At 38.9% G+C, this 23,654-nt stretch overlaps 1 protein-coding gene across 2 annotated transcripts in view; it reads right to left on the reverse strand.

The window, feature by feature from the left end:
- NTNG1 (netrin G1) overlaps positions 1-23,654 on the reverse strand; it is a 310,825-nt gene that overhangs the window by 62,682 nt on the left and 224,489 nt on the right. For both annotated transcript variants that reach the window (XM_064588730.1, XM_045897077.3), the window contains exons 3-4: positions 22,907-23,079; positions 10,349-10,375 (exon numbers count right to left, since the gene is read on the reverse strand). In XM_064588730.1, the coding sequence (XP_064444800.1) occupies positions 10,349-10,375; positions 22,907-23,079 (200 nt within the window). The remainder of the gene's footprint in view (positions 1-10,348; positions 10,376-22,906; positions 23,080-23,654) is intronic.

The raw sequence follows: 23,654 nt of genomic DNA on the forward strand, positions 1-23,654 counted from the left end.
ATGATTTTTTTTTTTATGACTCCACCTATGTTTCTAGAGTTTTTGGTTCCAATCCAGAAGTAATTATAAGCATTGCTAATTTGAGAATTGATGTTGTTTCTTTCTTAGACTCATCATATATATATTCACCATATATATAAAAAAAGGCTGTGGAAAACCAGAATAGCCAGGTTTAGGACTGGATGCTTTAAAATTACTTTTGTGAAGGTGCATAACTCTTAAAGCAGTCATTTCATGACTCCAATCTACCACCCGTTCAGATCAGCTCAAAACTACATCTTCGTGTGGTACTTTGGGACCACCCAAGTCCACAAAAAGAGCTCTCACCTCTAAACTCCTATAGCATGTTACTGTCTGTGCTCCTGATTTCTCATTGATATGTGGATAAGGCATGAGTTTTAATATTATTAGTTTAAATTTCATAGGTCTATTTCTCGTCTCTGTAATTAGATTGGATCTCTTTGAGGAAGGGCAAAGCCTGGCAAGAGGCCTCAGTAAATATCTAATAATTGAGTAATTGATATCAAGTGGCTAGGCTACTGTAAACAGGTATTATCAGATTGTTTCCTCCATAATTAGATTATAACAAATAACATTCTTGCAAGACATGGTACTTTCACTCTAACTTTGGTTTTTAAGTATTCGTTAAAAAAGCTGATTTACTGTGTGTGTGTGTGTGTGTGTATACAAAGGCAGACGAAGTCTTAATATTGATATTACTGTATCTGTCAAAATGACGAATGAAAAAAGAATGTAATAGTATTTTCTACATTTGTATCCAAGTGTTACTAAACACCTAGATATTCAGAAACATATAGGCAGAATATTCAAGCTATTGACTGAATGCTGCTTTTCACTTGAGCATCTTGGTGCTGGGTAGATACTGAATTAACAAAACAAGTCTACCTGACCTGTGACGATCACTTTTGAAAAACTATACATTTGCATTTTGAGGGAATTAATGTGATTTCTAGAAATTATTTTAAAAAATAGTGGTTATATATAGAAAATATATTTATTTACATTATTGGCTCCACAGTAAGAATATTTCAGTTGTTGAAATGGTTCTCTCCATTTTTTTCTTGTGGGAGAGACAAATACAGATCATAAGTGTGGGGGGGTGGTGTTTGTAAATTTAATGTTAAGCATTCAGTGACTTGTTTGTCTTGATGAAATTAAGTAATATGATTATTTTGTTAATAAGGTTTGCCAAGAAATTTAAGACAGAAATTTATACCAAATCAATTTAAAAGTGAGTTTTGAAAATTAGCTTCATAAATTAAACTGTATTCCATATTCCAATATATCAAATATTTGCTTATGCTTATTTTTAGTGTATTCTTTTCCTAGTATTTTATAATTTTTCCCTAGGATGCTAAGGTTCCACTTTAAGGATCTTCCTATATGTATAAAAAGTTAACATAGGTCATTCTTTTTTAAAATTTTTAATTTTTTTTAAGATTTTATTTATTTATTTGACAGAGAGAAAGACAGTGAGAGAGGGAACACAAGCAGGGGGAGTGGGAGAGGGAGAAGAAGGCCTCCCGCCAAGCAAGGAGCCCGGAGCCCGATGCAGGACCCTGGGATCATGACCTGAGCTAACGGCAGACGCTAAACAACTGAGCCACCCAGGAGCCCAACATAGGTCATTCTGCTTTTGAATTGTTAACTATCTGACTGTATGGAATTATCAAGATAGATACCTCGGTTACAATCTGATCCCTACCTAGAATATAACTTTCCTCTGAATTGTGTACTTAAGATGGTTTCTTGTGGGAGGGGAGGAAGGTAGTCCTTGTATTTGCCTGGGAATAGAATTAGACATTTTTTTCCCCAAATAATTTCTATTATGTGGAATGCCTAACTTTCTGAACAATCAAAATTTAGAATTACCAGCAGTCATACAATGTGGAAATCCTAATCTAATCTATACATAACTCTGGTGGGATAAAATTTTATGTGCTGATTTTTCCTTGGGAGGAAAAATGTCCTGAAGAAAGATACTGAAATTTGTGGTCTCTTGCTAAATTCTTACAGCATGTTACTGTCTGTGCATACATGTTGCAGTATTTGGCCATCATGGGATTTTTAACTTAGTATCTCATTTACTTATTTATGTATTTAATTTTTTTTTAAGTAGGCTTCCCACACCCAGCGTGGAGCCCAATGCAGGGCTCGACCTCATGACCCTGAGATCAAGACCTGATCTGAGATCAAAAGTCGGACACTTAACCGACTAAGCCATCTTATTTTTTTTTTAAATTATTTTTCTTATAATTGCAAGGCCAAGTAAGAAAACAACTTAAAATTAGGCAGTTACTCTCCCTTTACTCTTGTTACTCTAAGATCCTGGCTCAAATAAATATTTAATCAATATTACTAACAAATGTTTAATTCCCAGGAGTAAATTAGGTACATTGGAGGTGATATTAATAGTACAATCGAGACAAATTCTATGTTATTATATCCAGTTCTAATGAAAATCTTTGTATAGCATGTAGCTTCTGAGAATTTTTAGCCAGTGGGCCACTTGTTTTGAATAGGTGGAAATTACAAATAGAAAACAAAAATTATACTGCATTAAAAGTACAGTATTGCCTCTTTGGGAGAACTGTGGCAGAATTTATTAATATAATTCTTTCATGAATTAACTAGGGTATATCTATGGGTCAATTCTAAGGTCTTGGAGTGGTAGTTTGTTGCAGGGCAAAGGGTACTGTGAGTCAGAAAAATAGGGTTTAGTCCCAGTTCTACTACTGAGGAACTGTCCGGCTGTTAATTTTTCTAGATTTCAGTTTCTTATCTGTAAATAAAGGTGCTGGACTAAAAAATCTCCACGGTTTCCCTCAGCTGTTAAGTTCCATCACTCCAGTGGTTCTCTCATGGTCTAGCAGGGTCCCACTCAAGTTCATGGAAGGATGAAGCCTATTGCTCTTTGGAGAATCTAGGGGACTAAGTGGGAAGGGAAAATTACTGCTCCATGTTTTGAGAGTGGATATTTTGACTGTCATAGTTTAACCCAAACAGGAGTTGAGAAATTATTGGGGTGAGGGGAGGGATCCCCACATGTGTCCAATGGGGTTGTAGATGGCCAGTCATTCAAGAATAGCCTTTTATGGAAATCCCTGTTTCTTAAGGATGCTGCTGGCACAATGCATCTGGGAAAATGGACTGGACTCATCTTGATGATCTCTTTGACTGGACTCCAAAGACTGGCTCTAGGAGTATGGAGACCATAACCACATACTCTAAAACTGTCCCCCTAAAAAAAGAAACAAAATATCTGGAATGTCCATCAGATGTTATTACTCTATTGTCACTGTTGAATTTTCAAAGCACATCTATAGGAAGCTTAGAAAATATCTATTTAGGGGAGATTTTTTAAAGCTCTGGTGCATGTTAGTAGAGCTCGGCTGGATTAGAATCCCAGTTTTACCACTTGGACAAGCTCCTTAACTTCTCTTTGTCTTTCTCATCGGTAAGATGGGGATGATGCCATTATCTGCTGGTTCCTTTCAAGACTCACTGAGTTAATATTTGCTTGACATTGTAGTGAGCAGTCAATAAATGTTAGCTCTTATTATCCCATTTGTGGTTGCTGTTGTAATAAAAATCAGATTACTGTAGTATTAAGAGTTCTTGCTGAATTGAAGTAGAGAAAATAATGTGCTTCCCCTATGTTTTGCAAACTTAATTATTCCCAAAGTGAATAATTCTGGTATGTAAAAAAAGCTCACTTAAGATATAGTTTACTTTAGGGAATAATCCAGTTTTAGGGCCTCCACTGATTAATACTCTTGTTCAGAAAACAATAGAAATGATTTTGGGGATACCCTGAGAAAGATTTTATTTTTAATATTTAAAGATTAAACGTTAATTTCCAAGTTTCTTTCAGTTTAGAAGCAAATCAGTTTCAACTATGGATCAAATATATATCTTATCTGAATTTTGTTTTTCATTAGGGAGAGAATGCAGAAAACTGTTAGGTGACAGTTCGGTTGTGGCATTTTAAACTCGTTTTTGTGACTCAGAAAAACTGAGATTCTAGTTACGAAAGTGAAACTTTGGAAGAAAATTTTTCTTCTCTGTACCCCAAGGAAAACTCTGCACTGTACATTGGAGAGAACTATGTTGGAATTGCTGAAATTGACCATCTATTCCTGATGCCATAGTTTATCAAGCTAGAAGGCCAACTTGAAGCAGAAGGCTAAAAACATTTCATTCATATTAAGAAAGCTTTAGAGGTAGGGTTGTTTTAGAATATTAAGTCGTCTTCTATCATCCGTGGCACTCCCTTCGCATGAACTGTAGGCAGCTTTTAACTCACTTTGTGGGTACCCTTTAAAAACAGAGTAAATTGTGACCAGGATCTCCCATCTTTTTTTTTTTTTTTTCCTAGAATGATGTACCATGTAGAATTTCATATTTTAGTAGTTTCATCAAATGAGAAGGTGAATTCTAATATCATGGTAGAATGTGAAAAGTCCTAATTTGGAAATTGGACATTGAACTGGAATCCCGCCTTGACCACTGTCCAGATGAGTTGGACAATTCACTTAAGTCTTAGTTGCCTTATCTGTAAAATGATGACGTTGGATGAGTGCTCTTTAAGTTTCCTAAAAATACTAATTTTTACTTAATTTTTTGGCTCTAAAATATGGTGGGAAACAGGGTGCTACCATGGATATGAAAAGTCACTGCTGAGGGGATGATAGTGAGCCTTCCTGAAACATCCTTCTTCCAGGAGTGTGTGAGGAAAATATTAGGTGGAGGCAAAGTCACAAGGTCCCTTTGGGTTTATATAGTTCTGCTGCTATTACTCAGGGAATCTGGAAACACTATTGATGCCTAGCAAGGAATCTATAGAAAACCCTAAAGCTCTCCAGAAGAAATCCTTAGGGCCTTGGAGGTAATCTTACCATCTTCACAGCAAGCTGCCTAAGCTCAGAAATATAGTGTCATTAAACTGGTGGGGAAGATAGAGCTTAATGTGATAGTGGTAGGCCTGTCCTTCAGATGGCACACAGCATTTTATTTTTGCTATAAGTGACTATTTCAATAAAGAAAAAAATTTAGATTTTTACTGTCATACAATATGTACAAACATGTTTCACAATTTGCATAGCAAATTTCACGAGCTGTCTCATGTTCTAGACTATACTTGACATCTCTACATTTCCCTTTTTCCTCAGAATACTGAGGATGTTTAGTGGTAGAGAAAAGGCATATATTAGTGGGTGGAGGGTCACAGTCCCCTACTCCCTCTCCTCATGCATGATGTTTGTAACTTCTGTTGACAACACAGTGAGATATCAGAAAATGAACCTCTGTTTTTCTCCAGGACACTACATGTCCCTGCACAAAAATTCAGGGATCAACAGGTTTAAGATGCAGTGTGGTGGATTGGAAAGAGTCTGCGGTACGAGTAAATAAATCTAGAATTTTTCTTTCCACCTGTTCCATTTGGTATAAGGTTATGAGCATAATAACTTTTGGAGTCAGATAGGCCTTCCTAGTCGCATTATATTGGTCAAGTTACTCGGCCACTCTGAACCTCAGATTCGCCATTTGTAGAATGGAATTCTGTAGACATATGGGAACATCTCCCTCCAGTTCTGAGTGAAAGCTCTGTCTAACTCTTCCCAGGAAGTGAAGCAGTTAGTTGGCCAGCTCCTTATTTATACTCCAAGAAGATGTCAACGATACCCACACACTTAGTGCAGAAGTTCACGGTTACATGTCTGAAGGTTCATCATGGGAACTTTCAGAGATCTTGGCAAATCTTCGGTTAAGCTAGGAATTTTCCGATGACCCACACAGAGATAACAGCAAAGGTACAGATAGCAGCTCACACTTAAAAAGTGACTTGACATTCTAACTTCACCTGGGAGGAGGTTAACGCATGAAAAACGTTCATTTGCTCAAGGTGGGCAATTGTTGATAACATTACTAAACCTCTCCTTTTCTTTTTTCTTTTTTTAGGTAGGGGATATTTTCCTCTCCTTCATTGTAATATTTGATGTATTCTTCAGGATTAAAGCAACGGCTATGTCCTAATGTTCATTCAGTTTTAGGATAACCACAAAGGTTTCATGAACGTGAAATGCTAGTTACACAAATATGAAATGGATCTGTGATGAGGATACTGGGCACATGATATAACAAAGTCCCAAAGGCATTTCACCTGGGACCTGAGCTTTCCTTCCAGAACATCAGCAAACAGTTCAAAATTAATGTAGCACACCATGCAATTTGCCATATAGCTACACTAGCCTGATCATTTTTTTTCCCTCATTATATAAAACCTAATTAGTTAAAGGGCAATTCAAATGAAACTTTTATTTGGGGGATTTAGAAGTATTAAAGCAAAGGAAAAAAAAAAACCCAAACAAACACTGCAGCTCTCTGGATAGCATGAACATGATTATTAATAACCCTTGGGTGGGGAAATGATTAACCTCGTTATTTTCCTCACGATCCAGGTTTCTACAGTAAATGGGTACTGAACAAAAATATTTGGATGCTGTCTGGAAAACAACTTTTACAAGGTCTCCAACTGGCATCAAATATTTTTAAATAAGAAAATATATCTGGGCTTTCTCGCCGGGCTGATGGATCCCTGCGGGTAGCACTTCCCTTGTTTAACGGTCCTGTCAATTAAATCATATTAGAGATGAAGTTTTAACTCCAGGATGAAGGTAATGCTCATTATAAGAGAAAACAGGAAAATGGAATATTTCCCTGAAGTGAACCATTATTTCTAATTGAAAGAGGTAGAGAGGAGGGGACAGCCAAACACCTCCATCAATATTCTAAGCTTTATATACCATGATCTCAATCACTTAAAAGTAATTTAAAGAAATAATGTATACTTGGGTTCACAGAATGTTTACATTTCTCTTTTGTTGTTATTCTAAGACATATTTTTTATTTGTTAAAAAATGCCAAGTTATTTGAAATGGCGTTTCCTGATGTGATCTTTCATGTCAGTGGCTGGCCTACCTTTAATCTCTGACTCACCTGTCATTTCCTTTCTTAAGTGATAATCACCCACACAAAGCTATTTGTACATTAGGCCAGTTCTTATTCTAATTATGGTCTTTATAATATACTGTTTAACATAATTAGTGAAATCACTTGTTTTTCAGGACTAAAGATCAGATAATATATGCTAGAAGGTATTCATTAGTTTATCACTCTAGCAAAAACATCCACACCAAACCAACTATTAATTTGCATCATCAGCATCAACAAATGTTCACTTGGATAAAATCGTGAATGTTTACTTCTAAATGTGTGATACATTTTATATATAAAAAAATGAAACCTGAATGAATTACTGCCACATTAGGTAAAGTAAAAACAGAGATCACAAGGCTCAAATGACTATAGATCTATTTTGGGATTCATTAATTGCTGACAATATCACCAGGATTTTTTCAGCCATGGTCAAAGCACATCAAAATGACCAAGTTTTTAAATCAAGAACCTTAGAAATGGTTGGGAAAACTATTTCCTAAAAAAATAGACAACAGCAGGTACAAATGACCTTAATGGGAAATTTGTTTCAAAAACATTTTTAGCAGATGATCGGAAAGGATGACCACTCTGTCCATGCATTTGAACCTTAATACCGGTATTGACAGTTTGGGACTATCCTGAAATCTATTAGGGCTCCAAAATCTTTAGTCATTGTGTATATAGCATATGTATGTGAACTTATGGTTACACACATCAATAATTTACATCAATAGTATGTATCATTCACTTGGGATATGCTTTGATGATGGGAGTCTCACAGGTGTTACATCTGTTGCAATGGCATTGTCTATATACTGGGTGGAATTATGCTCATTGATTCCTTCTTTGGGATAAAGGGAAAAGCCCTGGCAAACACCTAAACTTAGTTAAAAATTCCAAGCAACTCCCTCTTCTCTGGCTTATACCTTGGAAACCCGTTCCTGCACCCTCTAGAGTAGGCATTGAGTCATCTATGCGTGAATTCTTGCCCCTTGGAGCAAAGGAAAGGAATCCACTAGTGCACCCAATGAGCACCTTATGAGCCCACAAAGAAGGAAGGTGTGAATGCCATTTAAGCAGCCCAGAAGATCCTATCCTGTTTGATGGTTTTTATTGTCAATCTCTTGACTTAAAAGCCAGCAATCAGCAAGCTAGTTGTGTGTGATGTTGGGTGACTCCTGGCAGCTTTTACACCCTGTTTGCTGGAGAAATCTGGGGGAACACCCACTATACTCCAAGCAGAGCAGCCAGGGGCCTAAGGAAGGCAGGTTACAAACTATTGTTTTATTTGGTAGCTGGTTTTGGTTAGGTATTAAGGAGTTAAATTTTCCTAGGTTCCTGATAATAAAGGTGGATACATTTTCCGAAGGCAAAACAAAGCATCCTTTCAGGTCACCACTGATTTCGAAATAAAACAAAGCAAAACAAAACTGGAATTTCCTGACTCAGTGTGTAAAAGGTCAACATCTGCTGATGCTCAGAGATGGGGCACGTGGTGGAGGCGGCCGGATGAGATGTCGAGTGAGCAATACAGTCAGAGATTCCATGCAACACACGACTGACACTCCAAACAGAAACACACCCCAGCGCCAAAGAACTACTTTCCATGCATCCATTTCTGAAAATCTGACAGGTCAGACTGCCACAGCAGCCTCAATAATCCGTCTCAGCTGTCTTCCACTTGGTCCCCTTTTGTTCGAAGATGCATATGTAAATGAAATTGTCAAGGCCTGAAAGGAGCCCACTGTGTGTGTCTGTGTGTGTGTGTGTGTATCCATATATATATATGGATATGGATGTGGATACATATATATATATATATATACACGTACACACAATTAGGCAAATGCCAGGGGAGATACTAAAGCAGAACTCGGAGACTATGAGAGCTGAAAGTTTCACCTGCACGTCTGTAGCATTAATGCCATTTCAACAAGATCATAAAGGCCAGGCTGTAGCATTAGGCTGGTATCTAAAAGGATGTGAACACTACCCCTATGTACAAAGCCGCTGATTTTCATGGCATTTCACATGTCTAGTGCTTAACAGATCTGTGTCCAGACCTATTCACAAGCTTAAGTAAACTGGCTCGATTTACAAGTTGGAAGACCTGACGGTGCGTTTATAAGAAGTGGGAAGTTGTTTTATCCAAATTATCAGAGTTTTGCGTTCAAGATGGATGTCGGGTATTCAATGGCTGCTATTTACACTGCAATCACCCTGGGTGGCCGGGCACCCATGATGAAGTCTGTGAGGGGTGAGACCACAGTGAAAATTCTTCTCTTCACCTACAGTGCATAATCTCTGCCTCCTCAGCACTCTGTTTTGAATGGGTTATTCAGCAGTCGTGCAAAGGATTTAGCCATCAGAGAGAAAGGGTGTGAAATATAAAAACATGTGAGATCCTGCTCTGCAAAGCTGTGGGGCATTCCTTAATGAGCATTTCAGGCTTGGTGTGGGGAGTCATTGTTTTATATGTGAACAAGGAGCTACAGTCTGATTCTCCCACCATAGCTGGGAGAATGCTCTTTGCAATGGTACTGGAGAAATGTTTCATAGAGGTTTGAAGAGGGATTTCTCTTTTAAACTGCCTCTATTTCTACTAAAAGATTTCTTGCAGAAATTTCAACTAGCCGGATTCCTAAATTCTGCATCTATTTTTTATACCCTGTTCTCTATCAAACTTAAACCTAAGTAGTCAGGAAAAGATGGATCACTGTATTTTTGGAGGGAGAAACGGACATACTGATTTTTCTCCCCTTCATTCCTCCAGAAAGACTAATGATCACCAACCTGCCTCTTTCAGGCCTTCACAAAGACTGGAGTATAATAAATTACTAAAATTCCCTCCCTCTGGTTTCATGGCATTTTCACTGGGTTCTAATGAATATGCCTAAAGCGTTCATTGGTATTCATTCTCTGCTTTTAAAAATTATGGGAGAGATCCATATCCAGTCCTAAGGAGAAAGTTCAATTTGTTGTCTGTTACTAAGTATGGGTAAATAGGACTATTTATATTTTTGCTAAATGAGCTAGGGTTACCTAAGTAATTACACCTCCGTAAAGGTAGCCTTCCTTCATTGGTCAAAAGCAGTCAGGAGAGCCATGGTACTGCCATATCCACGGGGAAGTGATGCTTTGATAACTATTTTATCTGTGCTCTTACCCTGTCTGTGCAGAGAACACACACAACAGTTCAATTCACAAAGAAAATACCCTCTTACATCAGAAATGGACACTGGGAAAATAGATCTTAGGAGCTCAACAAGGAAACAAAGCTAGCCTAGACTTGGTTTTGTAACTTTTTTTTTTTTTTTTTTTTACTTACTACCGATACTGGAAATACTGGGGATACCTGGAGAGAAAGAAAACAATAAAGAAAAACTGTTAGACAGTTATTTAATACATGCCATCTTTAACTTAATATAAACATCTCAGAAACTTAACACTTAATAGCATTCAGATAATTAGGAAATACGCACAGAAAAAGCAAGATATCTATTCATCCATCAAAACCATTTTGCTTTCATTCTGGAACTCCCAAACTTAGGAGGGCTGGAAAATTAATGCTCAACTTCAACAGCTGGTTCAAGACAGCTTCATGATATCAAACATTTTGTGCCTGCCTGTAAGGTTAATGAACATTTGTACGAGGTTCAAAACAGATTTTAAACTAGGCTTATGTTCTGGGCATAGAATGCCAAATATACACTATGTGGACCTGTACAAATATACCCATGTATGCACCAGATCTCTTTAGATGTGTTATGAGATGCATATGTTAGCTGTTGAAAGTCACTTGGCTCTTTATTTGATTAATTTCACAGAGCCATCATTTTTAGTCCTCTTTTACTTGTCAGATACGTGGACTAAACTCTGTAATAGAAACTCAATTGAGCAGAATAATTCAAGAATACATTAGGTTATTCATATTGATCATGGACTTCATCCATTCTCCCAGCTTCCACTTCAATTTACAGGTTGTGCGAAGGTGGTGGGACCATTTTGGAATGCAATGGACTTGGTACAAACGTGGACAGAAATTTAGTCTGTCCCCTGAAAACTCCTAGCCAAGAGCAGGGGCACAGGAGGCAGGCTGTCTGGGTTTGAAGCTTTGCTCTTACACTCACTGACCGTGTGACCTTGGGCAAGTTGCTTATGCTTGGTTTTCTACCTCTTAGGGCTATTGCAAGGATACACAGATGGATGTGTGTAAAGTACTCAAGGTGTTGCTTGGCGGGTAGTGGGTACTCTACCCGTCTTTGCTATGGATTACTGTTACTGATACAGTCAGTTCACCAAGCAAATAACACTACGATATATATTGCTGATGAAGAGTCAGAGATTTACATCTTCTCTGATAAATTTGGGTCCTGTTGCGGATGGGAGCTGGGGATGGGACTCAGACAGAAGCGAGTGAGAGTCCTGCTTGGCTATGGACCAGGTAGGTGATTTCAGGCAAGTTCCCAGCCTCTCTAGGCCTGTTTCCTCACCTGAAAGGGGTTAATAATATCCACTGCATAGGGCTGCTGTGAGGATTGAATGAAATAATCCATAAAAATGTCTGACACATGGTACATAGCCAATAAGTGATAGCTGTTAATGAGTTGTGCAAGCTTGTTCTCCACATCACCGAAGTGTACCCCTAACAGGTGGTAAACGTAGGAATCATTAAACTTCTATTTTCGTATTTATCTTCGAACAACTGCCCTCTGCTTGTTTTAACATTTAACATATAACATAACAGGTTTAATCATTGTACCTTACTCAGAGATTTCGAGCCCTGTAGTCTTTAAACCCAAGAGCTAGTTTCCTATTTCTTAATGGGGAGGGGAGTAGGAGGAATTAAAGCTTACCATGATTTTTTAAAAAAACCTTAAGGAATGAAATTTTTATCTCTCTTAAGTACATTCAGAATCTCTTGATTTTAAATGCATAGAGTTTAGGGTGCTTCAGCTTAATCACTGATCACTCTTCCACCCAAACTGGAAATCTGGATTTCCATTTCTGTGTTTTAACTCTGTTCTCTGAACTGAATTTTGAGCCGAATGCAATCTCTTCAAAGGGCTGCTGAATTCCTGACCCGACACTTCAGCCAACTCTCTTTGCTGCAGTGTGACAGTGACTTGGTACTGAATCTTTGCTTTTTTTTTTCTTTGTAAATCCCCTGTTGAGTGAGGTGTGATGGCAGCATCTTAATTTTAGAATCAATTGCAGAAGCTCCAAATTTCCCCGTGATTGAAAATCCGGCTCCATTGGAACGGCTTGCCTTTTGTAATCCGTCAAAGACAATGGGAGTTGGGGTGGCAGGAAGAGACCTTCCGGGTGTTTTCAAACTTACACGGAGTTAGAGGGCCATGCATAATGCAAGGCGAAGTTCTCAGGCTGTTTGGCCAGATGCAGTGGAGAGCAAACCTGCAAGACTGTTTGATGCAGTACTTGCTGTGGCTGAATACTCTAGAAAGGTGCAGAAATGTTTCCATTCCTTTGGGGATGCCAGTGCAGGGAGAAATGTTCACTGCAGCTATACAGAGCTCGCCAAGCGAGGCTATTATGAGATCCTATTTTCCTCCTGAAGATGTTTTCTATTACCTAGCATTTTGGATGCTTAAAATTCAGCCTCTTCCTCATTTTGTGGCTTACAATTTTTTGAGGTGCTGCCATGTGAGTCACTTTCTGTTCCATTGCTGTAAAATGGGAATTGCTTGGAAAAGATTTTTAAACTTCTCATTGGGATAAAGATTTTTGAAGTAGCAAATAACTGGACACCAGGGGATGCCCATTAGTATGTTTTCAAATGTTACGTTTTTTTCCCCCAAATGGTCCTTATTGTAATGTCCAAACACCTTGCTTTTCGTTCCCTATACACAACTAAAGAATTTAATAAACCCATTACATCCATTAAAAAGGCTACAAGCAAGCTGTGAGGAGTCTTCCAGATGCCTAAGGAATAAGACAAGAAGGCTACAATTCATTTCATGAAAGGTGGGTTTCTTTGGGCTCTCAAAAGGATGAATCAATGAATACAATTTCATCTTACAACAGTGACAGTGCCTATAAACTATGGGAATGAGAGTCAGATTATGCACAGGAAAGCTGTCTAGACACACGTTGGCAAGTGACAAGTGTTATGTAAAGAATATTTTTACATTTAAAAATTGAGCTTGGACGGGCGCCTGGGTGGCTCCGTTGTTAAGCATCTGCCTTCAGCTCAGGTCATGATCCCAGGGTCCTGGGATTGAGTCCCACATCGGGCTCCCTGCTCTGCGGGAAGCCTGCTTCTCCCTCTCCCACTCGCCCTGCTTGTGCTCCCTCTCTCGCTGTGTCTCTCTCTGTCAAATAAATAAATAAAAATATTTAAAAAAAAATTGAGCTTGGAAGTTATCTCTTCCCTTCCTCTTCATCTCCCTGATGTGAATTAGCCACTCCCTGTGATTGCGCGCCTCCTTGTGCAGGCCTCCCTGAGAAATTTATCAACTTATATTTGTAATTGTTTGTGTGTTTGCCTGAGAGGTCTGAGAGGCAACCACCATGTCTCATTCCTTTCTGTATTTCTAGTATCTGCCCGGGACAATGCCTGATACAGAAGAGCTGCTCAATGTGTATTTGAGCAAAACTTTATCACTTGTTACCAAGAATTTTCTATCCTAATGAAAATACTCTTGGTCATAGTATGATCTTGTCCCATATAAAATGTTTCACTGAAATATTTCTCAGCATTCAGTATGAATGGATATTTTTGTTCTCTCTGAACATTTCCTCCATTCCAATAGCCAGAGTTATATGATGTACAGATTCCTCTCACAACTTTGCCTTCCAGAAAGTGCAGAGGCTCAAAACGCAACCTGGTGCTCAACTGGGTAAACTCATTTCATATTTAGCTTATTTCCCTTCTATTCCTTCTCTCACACCTTCCTTTTAAACTCTTATTTGGATACTCTTGTTTGTATTTGTCTTTTTCCCTAAGCCAACCTGGAGCAATACAGATGTTGTGGTGTCTAAAGCATATTCAAATATGGGAGGTCTCTTTGAGAAAAAGAATATTAATTTTAAAATATAAAATTAAATAGAAATTGATTTTTTTAAAGTTTAGAAGGATTCTTGTGAGGAATCCTGATATTTAGGCTTCTTAGGTTAGACCCATCTCTGAAACAACCTCAAAAATACTTGTGAAAGATAATAGATGATAGGTAGATAGAAAGGAAGCAAGATACCAGGTAAGCTAATTCAGAAAGAGTAATTTAAAATGAAGAGCAGAAAGGGAGTTAAACAATAATCTCATTGAGCCTTTCACTTTACAAAAGAGGAAACTGAAGGCACAAACAGAAGCAAGAGCCTTGTCCAAGTCAACACCTTTATATTCAACACTGGAACAGGTAATTCCTAATTCTTGTCTGCTGAGACATTGCTAACCTTGCACTGAGGAAATGAAGCCCAGGTATGCATGAGCTTCACCAGAAGGTTCTGCAGTACATGCCATATGAGTTTAATACTACTGCTTCTTCTAGAAGAGAAATGCTACTTCAGTCAGAGACACACATACATGTTGAATAAGCCAAAGGGCTTTGTATGCTAAAAGAATGAGCAGGTGCTCAGCTTATAGGCACTTACGGTTAGTCCCTCCTCCACTGGCCCTCCCCACTCCTATATTTATTTTAATGTTTGTTTTAAAGGAATTCTACTACAATTGGGGGATGAGAACTTAGTAGAATTATATAATTGTTTTCTCCTCCTCCTCCTTCTTGGGATTTTACTAACCATCCCACCAAATAAATGGCTAAAGGGGGCATAGTTAGGCAACATGATGGAGATCTCAAAAATAAACATCCTAATCTTCTGAAGCAGATTGATGTAGTGCTAAAAGCCATAACTTCTTCTGAGAATCAATGCAAAGTCAGCAGCTTTTCATGGAGGAAATCAGAAGGGACACAGATTTGGCATGCCTCAGATTGAGAGGAAATACTGCCCCTGTTGTGATAGATGGCTTGAAAAAAGCCCATCAAGTAGATGACTAGATCTTCAGAAGAAGCTAGGCTGCAGCCATCAGGAGCTATAACTCCAAAAAACCCAGTCAAAGAAGAGGTGGGTGATGAGGAAGAAAACATTCTGCAGCCTCATTTGTATTCTGGAGGAATGATTTCCAATGTCCTTCCAGCCCCAGTCCCTGGTCCCACTGTGTTGATAGGAGGCACAGTGAGTTGTCTACTAGGAACTTGAAAGTGGAGGAAATAAAGTTGCCTTCACAGAATTGTACTGTGAAACCATCATATAGATGATCCAATCAAAGACAGCTAAAGTCATCTTACAGCAACAGAAGGGGCCTAGGACCTGAGTGTATGTAACAGACTTGACAGAGGTGACATAAACCTGAGGTAACCTATTGACATATCTGAAGAACGGGAGCACAGCCAATCAGAAGGGGGAAGCGTACAAAGAGGACCATTTTCAGGCATATGGTAGCCCTGCTGGCCTACCATTGTCTCAGGAAGAGGGAGGGGTAATCTGTAAGTTCTCAGACCTTCAGTGTTCTGTTGGCATTAGGGAGGCTGACTCTGAGGTAGGATGGGTGTGTCAGGAGGTTTCAGCCTCATGTTATTAGCATTCGAGTCATTAAACTTTCCTGATCCCATGCTTACCATGCAACCTTCTGATTATTATCTGGCTCTGCAAAGAGTCTTAATTACAAGGGAGAGAATACACTGGTCATAAGGACTTAACTCTTCTGAATACCATCACAGTTATTTCATATTCTGGATGAATACATTGGGATTTGGACACAACTTATGTCCCTAGATAGTTGCTATTTCCAAAGGGAGAATTTACTCATCAGGCTGGGATGAGTCCATGCGCTAGATCTCAGTGAAATTATAATGACAATAGCATCTCACTTCATTGTGTGCTTACTATGTGCCTGCCTCTGTTCTAAATACCTTACATGTATTAATCCATTTAATTTTTATCACAACCCTATGAGGTTGGCACTCAGGCTTATTTTACAGATGGGGGAAACTCAAAACACAAAGAGCTTGCCCAAGATCATCAGCTGGGAAGGAAACTGAGATTTGAATCCAGAGGTCCTAGTTCCAGAGCTTGAGCCTATAACCACCACTCTGTACTATCCCTTAATTTATTGTATTTATCTCCAATCTTCAAAACACAAAAACAAAACAAAACAAAACAAAAAACATCTCTGAAAACTAAAAGGTTTTTTTTCTCCCTAAAATTCACCTGCAGCACAACATATCGTGCTCTGAACTAATTTGGTGGCATAACCTGACTGGAAGGGGTATGAGGTAAGAATAATCATGGGTTTGCTACAGAAATATTAAAATGTTTAATTAAGTGGTGCTATCCCATATTGTGCTGTGGGTATGGTTATAATATACATCTACAATATATGTATTACAAAATCCTAACAATTTTGAATTCCAAATCATACTTGGTCCCATGAACTTCAGGTAAGGATTGTGGATTGGTGGTTGTACATGCATAATTTGGTATTCTGGTTTTAGATATTGGGCCAGCAGCTGCGTTCATATACATAAGGTTCTAAGAGGAAAGTGCTCTCTTATTGTGCTGATGGAATCGGGGTTCTGAGCCTGAAAGGCTGGTGGGCAGAGCCTGATAGTGCTCAAGTCACTGAGGCCATGAATGCCCTTTGGGGAGGTCTGTGAAGATCAGCCAGCCATGAGCACCAATGAAAAAAAAGTGAGTCTTTTTCCCATTTTATTTCCTCTAAAATAGCTGACTCTTCTTTTAGGAGATTGAAGACCCTTGTGTTAGAGCTGCTGAGCTGTGAAGACCACACATTCTAGGTGACATGGGAAGATGGATGGGCGTTCAATGTATCCATGTGCACATTACAGCATTATTTAGGTTTACTTATTCATTGACCAAAAAGTTGATTCCACAGACATTTATAAAGGTCAGGAATACAGTATGGTCCCATTCTCAAATTGCTAACATTTTAGCTCTTGAAGTCAGATAGACCTGAGTTTAAATCTTCTTCTGTAATGCATTCGCTGTGGAACCTTGGGACAACTTACTTATTAATCTCTGTGGCTGTGTTTCCTGATCTGTCAAATGTGGATAAAAATAGTACATACCCCATGAGGACTGTTGTAAGGATTCAATGTAAGAAAGCACTTAAAGCCCTTCACAAAGTATAAAAGCCAATGGTAAACTTAATAAATAGAAGCTACCATTATTATTATTATTACAATTTTGGTTATAGAAAGTCAACCGATTGCAAGTGTACATACACTATCAAGAATCTAGAGTGAAAAGAGCAATTGATTTTGCCTGGGAGGATCAGGTAGGCTGCACTGAGGAGTTGACATCGAGGAGCAGTCTTGAAAAGGGAGAATTATAATAAAGAGTGAGAGAAAGGCAATTGGAAAAAGGAATAAATCCTGTATCTAGCATGTTGACTTTGAGATCTTCGTAGACAGGTGGAAAAATCAATCTGGATTCACAAGAAGGATTCCAGACTATAATTGACTGATTACTATTAAACCAGTATTACTAAGAACTAAAACCACAGGAATAGATGGAAAGGAAAAGGAAAAAAAAAACTGTAGACTGAGAAGAGGCGGGCTGGAGAGCTTGAAAATTTAAAGCAAGGGCAGACGGGGAGACTTTGAAGGCAAAGAAATAACAAGCAGAAATTTAGGAAGAGAAGTAGGAGAGATCAGGTTTAGATAAAACTGGCTTGTTTAAGCAGGTGTCAAAAGGTTCATACCCCAGTGGAGAACAGAGGAAGTCACTGAACTTTAACCTGAGAAGCAATATAGTGCAATGTGCAGTCCTTGGAGTCAAGACATACGTTGGTTCAAATCCTCCTTCTCACCCTGACTAGTCGTGGAAACCTTAAACAAGATACTTCCGCTCAGCAGTCAGCAGATTCCACATCTATAAAATGAAACTAATAGCATCTATCTTATAAGAGTGTTGTGAGTTAAGAATGAACTAATGCATGTAAAGCACTTAGGAAATTGTCTGGATAATGACACACACATGTGCACACCTGGGAAAATATAAATTGGTCAATGCGAATTTAATACTAGAGAAAATAATAGAACAATCATCAAATTACTTTCCATTACTCAGAGGAGCTCTAGATATTGTGTAACAATTCACGTTGGATTTCTGAACAAATAATGTCAATGTCAGACCAATTTAATTTTCTCTCTTTGAAGAATATTAGTCTGTGTAGGTAAGAAGAAAGTGAAAGATTGAACACAGCAGAACTGAATGGGCTTTCTGTCTGTCTTCATGACATTTCTATCACTATGCTGTAGAAATTGTTTAGAGCAAAAGGTCCCCAAAACAGTGTTTTATAGAAAGTTATTAAGTGTTCCATGATCAGTTATGTTTGGGAAACACAGGGTAAAATAGGTTACTTTACTATAGGATTCTCAGATGTTTTTAATAAGGTAATATGAATGTCTTAGAGTCCTTTTTAAAAAATTTTATTTATTTATTTGACAGAGAGAGAGACACAGCGAGAGAGGGAACATAAGTAGGGGGAGTGGGAGAGGGAGAAGCAGGCTTCCCGCGGAGCAGGGAGCCCGATGTGGGGCTCAATCCCAGGGTCCTGGGATCATGACCTGAGCCAAAGGCAGACGCTTAATGACTGAGCCACCCAGGTGCCCCAAATGTCTTAGAGTCTTTATAGTTTACAGCATTTTCCAAACTTATTTGCCATTGAATTCTTTAAAAGGTCATAGAACACACCTTTGGAAGCAGAGGTGTAGGTAATATTATAGTATCTTTCTTAAAGTTATAGTTCCTAAAGGTTGATTGTTGAGTTTTCAGCATCTATATGTAGAAAAATATTGTGTGTTATTCCATAAGGATCAGAAATTTAAAGAGGTGTTACTTAATACTTTTATTCATGAGCTGGACAATAGCAATCAAGTGAATCATAATGAAGCATGAAGTTGGACAGAGTTGCTATCTACTTGAAAGGCAGACATGAAATTCAAAGGACACTGAGAATACTATCAGAAATAGAATGAAGATCAACAGGGAGAAGAAAGATGTCTTATAGAAAAGGCATAAGCTTTGTAGAGAAATAAGGAAAACATTTTTTCATATATATATATATATATATATATATATATATATATATATATACACATATGGCTTTAAAAGGCCAAGAAAACACACTGGGTCTCCAAGGAAAAGCATGGTGTATAAAGATATAATCACAAGAGTTATTACTTCTGCCTTTGACAAGTCATTGTATTGAAAAGCATAGGGACATGTGATGTGTCTCACAGAGTATAGGGACGGCTCTACTTTAGAATGCTATTATTCTGTATTCTTCTCTCCTGGCTCTATACACTTCTCACAAAAGTGGCCTTGAAGATGCTCCAGAATTCAGGACTTTCAAAGTCCTAGATTCCTGGCAAAGTCTTGGTTTAGGGTACCTCTGAGTGGTGGGTTAACTGTCTATGAAGGGAGATCTTTTAAGTTCCTGGTTTAATGAAGTTCTCTGAGTTCTTCTGGCAAGAGCGGGCAGGAACTGACCTTCCTATTAAAAAATGATCCTGGCTGTTGAGATTCTGCTAAATCAAGAGATTACCCAGGATGCATGGCGTTTCTAGGCCATTTAGGAGTTGATGTTGAGGGTTCAGAGATTGTAGCCACTCTTTTTATACTTCTTGGGTTTTGTATTAGGATATGGCATATCCTAAGTGTTCCTCTTAAATGACTCATGATGCACCACCTAGAGTTCTGTGTGTGTGCATATCTGTGCACACAAGCATGTATGCATATGTGTAAGAAAAAGCTGCTATGAAATGAGAGTCAGTGCCAGAAGTCCCATGCTTGGCTGACATCTCCACACTAAAAAATTAGAGGAGTTCAAGGGCAAGCAACCCAGTAAAAGACATGAAAATCTTATTATATAAAAATGGAATTTGATGATGTTAATCTGGAGAAGAAAAGAAATTGGGGTCAATACAGCTCTTTTACTACTTAAAGAGAAAAAACTCTTTGGAAATTACGAGATACTCAAGAAACAGGTGAACTACTAAGAAATAGGTTTTATAACAATTAAAACTGTCCAATAATGAACAAACATGCCTTATGAAAAAAAATCCTAAAATTAAAATTATTTTTGAACACTTATTTTGTGACAGGTGTTATGCTGAACACATTACATGCAGTAGCCTACTCAATTCTCTTAAAATCCCTGTGAGGTAAGAACTGCTATTATTCTCGCATTACAGATGGGAAACTGAGTGTTGGAGAGGTTAGTTTACTTTTTCAAGGTCACACAGATAGTGAATAGATAAACTGTATTTGATCCTGTAAGCTGTGTACTAAACCACTGAATTGCTTATTTCCATCCTTAGACATTTTAAAGCACAATCTGATGTTTCAGAAATTTAGTTTAGGGGGTTCTTACCATTGTAAGGCTTTTCCATTGCAAGACTGAACCACTGCAGTCATCTCTAAAATCTTTATCTAATTTCTGCCATATTGAAGACTGAAACATTGAATTGAGCCTCCTTGGGCATTGTATCCCTCTGTCACCTTCGTATTTTATTTTTTAAAAAGGGGGGGTGTGCCTGGGTGGCTCAGTCGTTAAGCGTCTGCTTTTGACTCAGGTCTTGATCAGGGTCCTGGGATCGAGCCCCGCATTGGGCTCCCTGCTCAGCGGGGAGCCTGCTTCTCCCTCTCCCACTCCTCCTGCTTGTGTTCCCTCTCTCGGTGTGTCTCTCTCTGTCAAATAAATAAATAAAATCTAAAAAAAGAAAATGGGAAAAAGTCTAGAGAAGGCGAGTAATAACTAAGGGATAGGTGGGCAATGGAGTCCACAAAGAAAATTGCAAGAGGTTGCATTCCTTTGGCCAGGGAGTAATTGGTGATCTTCGGCAATATGCAAAAGATTCGGGGTACATCATCTCCACGGAGAATATAACAAAAATATCCATTGCAGTGAAAAAGCTTGGCTGGCACAAGAAGGGGTCCCCAGTGAAAATGTCTTGAAGTAGACAAGACTTTGAAGCTCAGTTATGGGTAGAAGAACAGTCGTGTGAGACTAGAAGCCAATGAAGCGCAGTTCAGCCCACCTGGCTTTCTGGTCGCCTTGACAAGTTGGCCGGCCCGGAGGTTGAGCCAGAATGCTAGCAAGTGTTTGTGAACCTTCCTCGGTTCTGTCCTGTCCCACTAAAGAAGCAGCAGACACTGAAAATGAAATTGGAGCTGCTTTCACTTAGGGAAACCTTTAAAGTAAATATGACAAGTGTGGTGATAGGGATTCTTGGTAGCCAGCCAGAGGGGTTCACCAACAAATAACCTCATGATTCCTACTGAATTCATGAGTCTATGGGCCTGAACAATTGAGGACAGCCAAAAGAGTCTCTGTTAATAAAATCGCCTTAAAAAAATCAACATTTCTGCTCAACAGAGCTTTATGTATTAATTTTAGGAGCTAGACTGTCCATTTTTTTCTTTAACACAGAAAGAAACTGAATACCCTTGCAAATAGGGATTTTTTTTTTTTTAATCTTTTGAAGAATATTTTTTTCTGCTTCATAGAAATTTTATCATAATTTCATGCCCCCATACTTCATGGCTTGTTACTCGCTCCATTACTCTTACATTTAACTTGATAAGGTCCTGGATCCTGTGATATTAGTTTTTAGGTTTTGTCTTCTCACAGCTGCTGCTTTGAAGAACCTGATAACATTCTTAGCCTCGCACAGAGCCAGTGGCTTTTCGAGCCCTCATTCTCCTGCTGCTCACTATCCCGCTATTTCTGTTACTTTTCACTTCATGGGTATATTCTCAACTTCACCCCTCCTCTACTTTTGAAAGAGGGCAAACCTGGGGCTTTTGCAAGTGGCTAATGGGTCCATCCATGGAATTGGGCAGTTTATTGTGGAAATAACCATGTCTCTCCCTGAGCATGTCAGAGCATGTTTTCCTCTGGATCTTTAGGGATTTTAGTGGAGTGCACATGAATGGTAATGGGGCATCTCTCATGGTTCCTGGAAGCACTGATAAGGCCTGTGTTCTTTTCACCTGAACTTGGACATTCCTTTTCTTACTGTATACCTGCAGGCCTGCAGTCATGCTCCGTATCGGAAGGTGGCTTCTACTGACAGGATCCATGCCAGGCATGACCTCAGCTGCTGGCATTTGGAAAAAGCCAATTATTTCACCGGGCAAAGTTGGGCCATAGTCAAAATCAGACAGGGAAGCATCTTCTGGACAAAGCTTCCCTCAAGTTATCCAGTAGGGGAAATGGGATTAGAAACATTTAGAGAATTTCCCGAGTTGCTTATGGCTAAAATTAAGTTCCTGTTGGGAGTTTTGAAGGCTGTTTTTATTTTTTTATTTTTTTATTATTTTTTTATTTTTTTTTAAAGATTTTATTTATTTATTTGAGAGAGAGAATGAGATAGAGAGAGCATGAGACGGGGGAGGGTCAGAGGGAGAAGCAGACTCCCTGCCGAGCAGGGAGCCTGATGCGGGACTCGATCCAGGGACTCCAGGATCATGACCTGAGCCGAAGACAGTCGCTTAACCAACTGAGCCACCCAGGTGCCCCAGGCTGTTGTTATTTTAATAGGAAATTAATTTGGGGGAGGAAAACAAATATCTCTTGTCTCATCCACTTAGAAAAAAATCTCTCCTGATTTCCATCATTTCCCAACACATTTGATGTGAATGTTGGAAGACTGAATTTAACAGATGATCTGAGTGTGAAAATGTGCTTACAAGTGGTGAAATAGAAACTAAAGCTTTGGCTGCATTTTGGAGAAGAATAGGATAACCGTAAGAGTAGAAGCACAATTGCAAGTGAAGTTGAGAGGAACTATCAGCTCACCTTGCACAGAATACAGTGTTAGAGAGCAAAGTTACTCACAGGTATTTGCAGTGCCTTTAGGGATGGGGAGATATGAGCCTGGACTCCAAGGTCGGCCCTGATAATTCTTCTTGCATTTCCCACAGTCTGGACCTGTAGTGTTGTGCTCGCATTCACAGCTCAATTTGCTGTTGTCATACACACACACAGTGGCGTGGAGGTTGCATTTGCACCTAAGCAGAGGAGAGACAAGAGTCCATTGTAAGTCAAGCTGGTCTTAGCGACCACGGAGGCTTTACCCATCCATCTCCTGGGGTGGTAGCTCCTACACCCTGCAGTGCTTGCGCTCCATAGAGGCTCTGGGCAAAATGTAGGTCTGTACGCCCTACCCTCAGAACCTTTTCAACAAGGGGGGAGGAGTGGGGTTAGGACACAGTCTGTCTCATACCACACTTTGAGGAATCCTAATACCAGTCATTATGCTCAGTGGGGACCTGAAGTTCCCGTAAGACAAATGTGCTACAAAATCAAGGGTTTCCCAACAGGTGTCCAAAATATTGCCACCAGTGAGCAGTTTTCTGGCAATATTAGCAAATCTATGACAATTTCGTCTGGGTTTGAAGAGCAATGTTATCTTCCGTTTTTCCTTAAACCAGAAAGACAATTCTTACTTGTTTGAAAGGAAAGATAACCATGAAGATGATTTGCTATTCAGGCTTATTTTATAGACCCACAGAGATCATAATCATAGTGCCCACATTCTGGGCTCTAAAATGACATTACCCCAGATCAAAAGTTTTTCCCACCA

The sequence above is a fragment of the Mirounga angustirostris genome, unplaced genomic scaffold (genome assembly GCF_029215605.1).
Source record: "Mirounga angustirostris isolate CCGP_5_RB_7025 unplaced genomic scaffold, mMirAng1.0.hap1 SCAF_4, whole genome shotgun sequence".
Taxonomy (NCBI): domain Eukaryota; kingdom Metazoa; phylum Chordata; class Mammalia; order Carnivora; family Phocidae; genus Mirounga; species Mirounga angustirostris.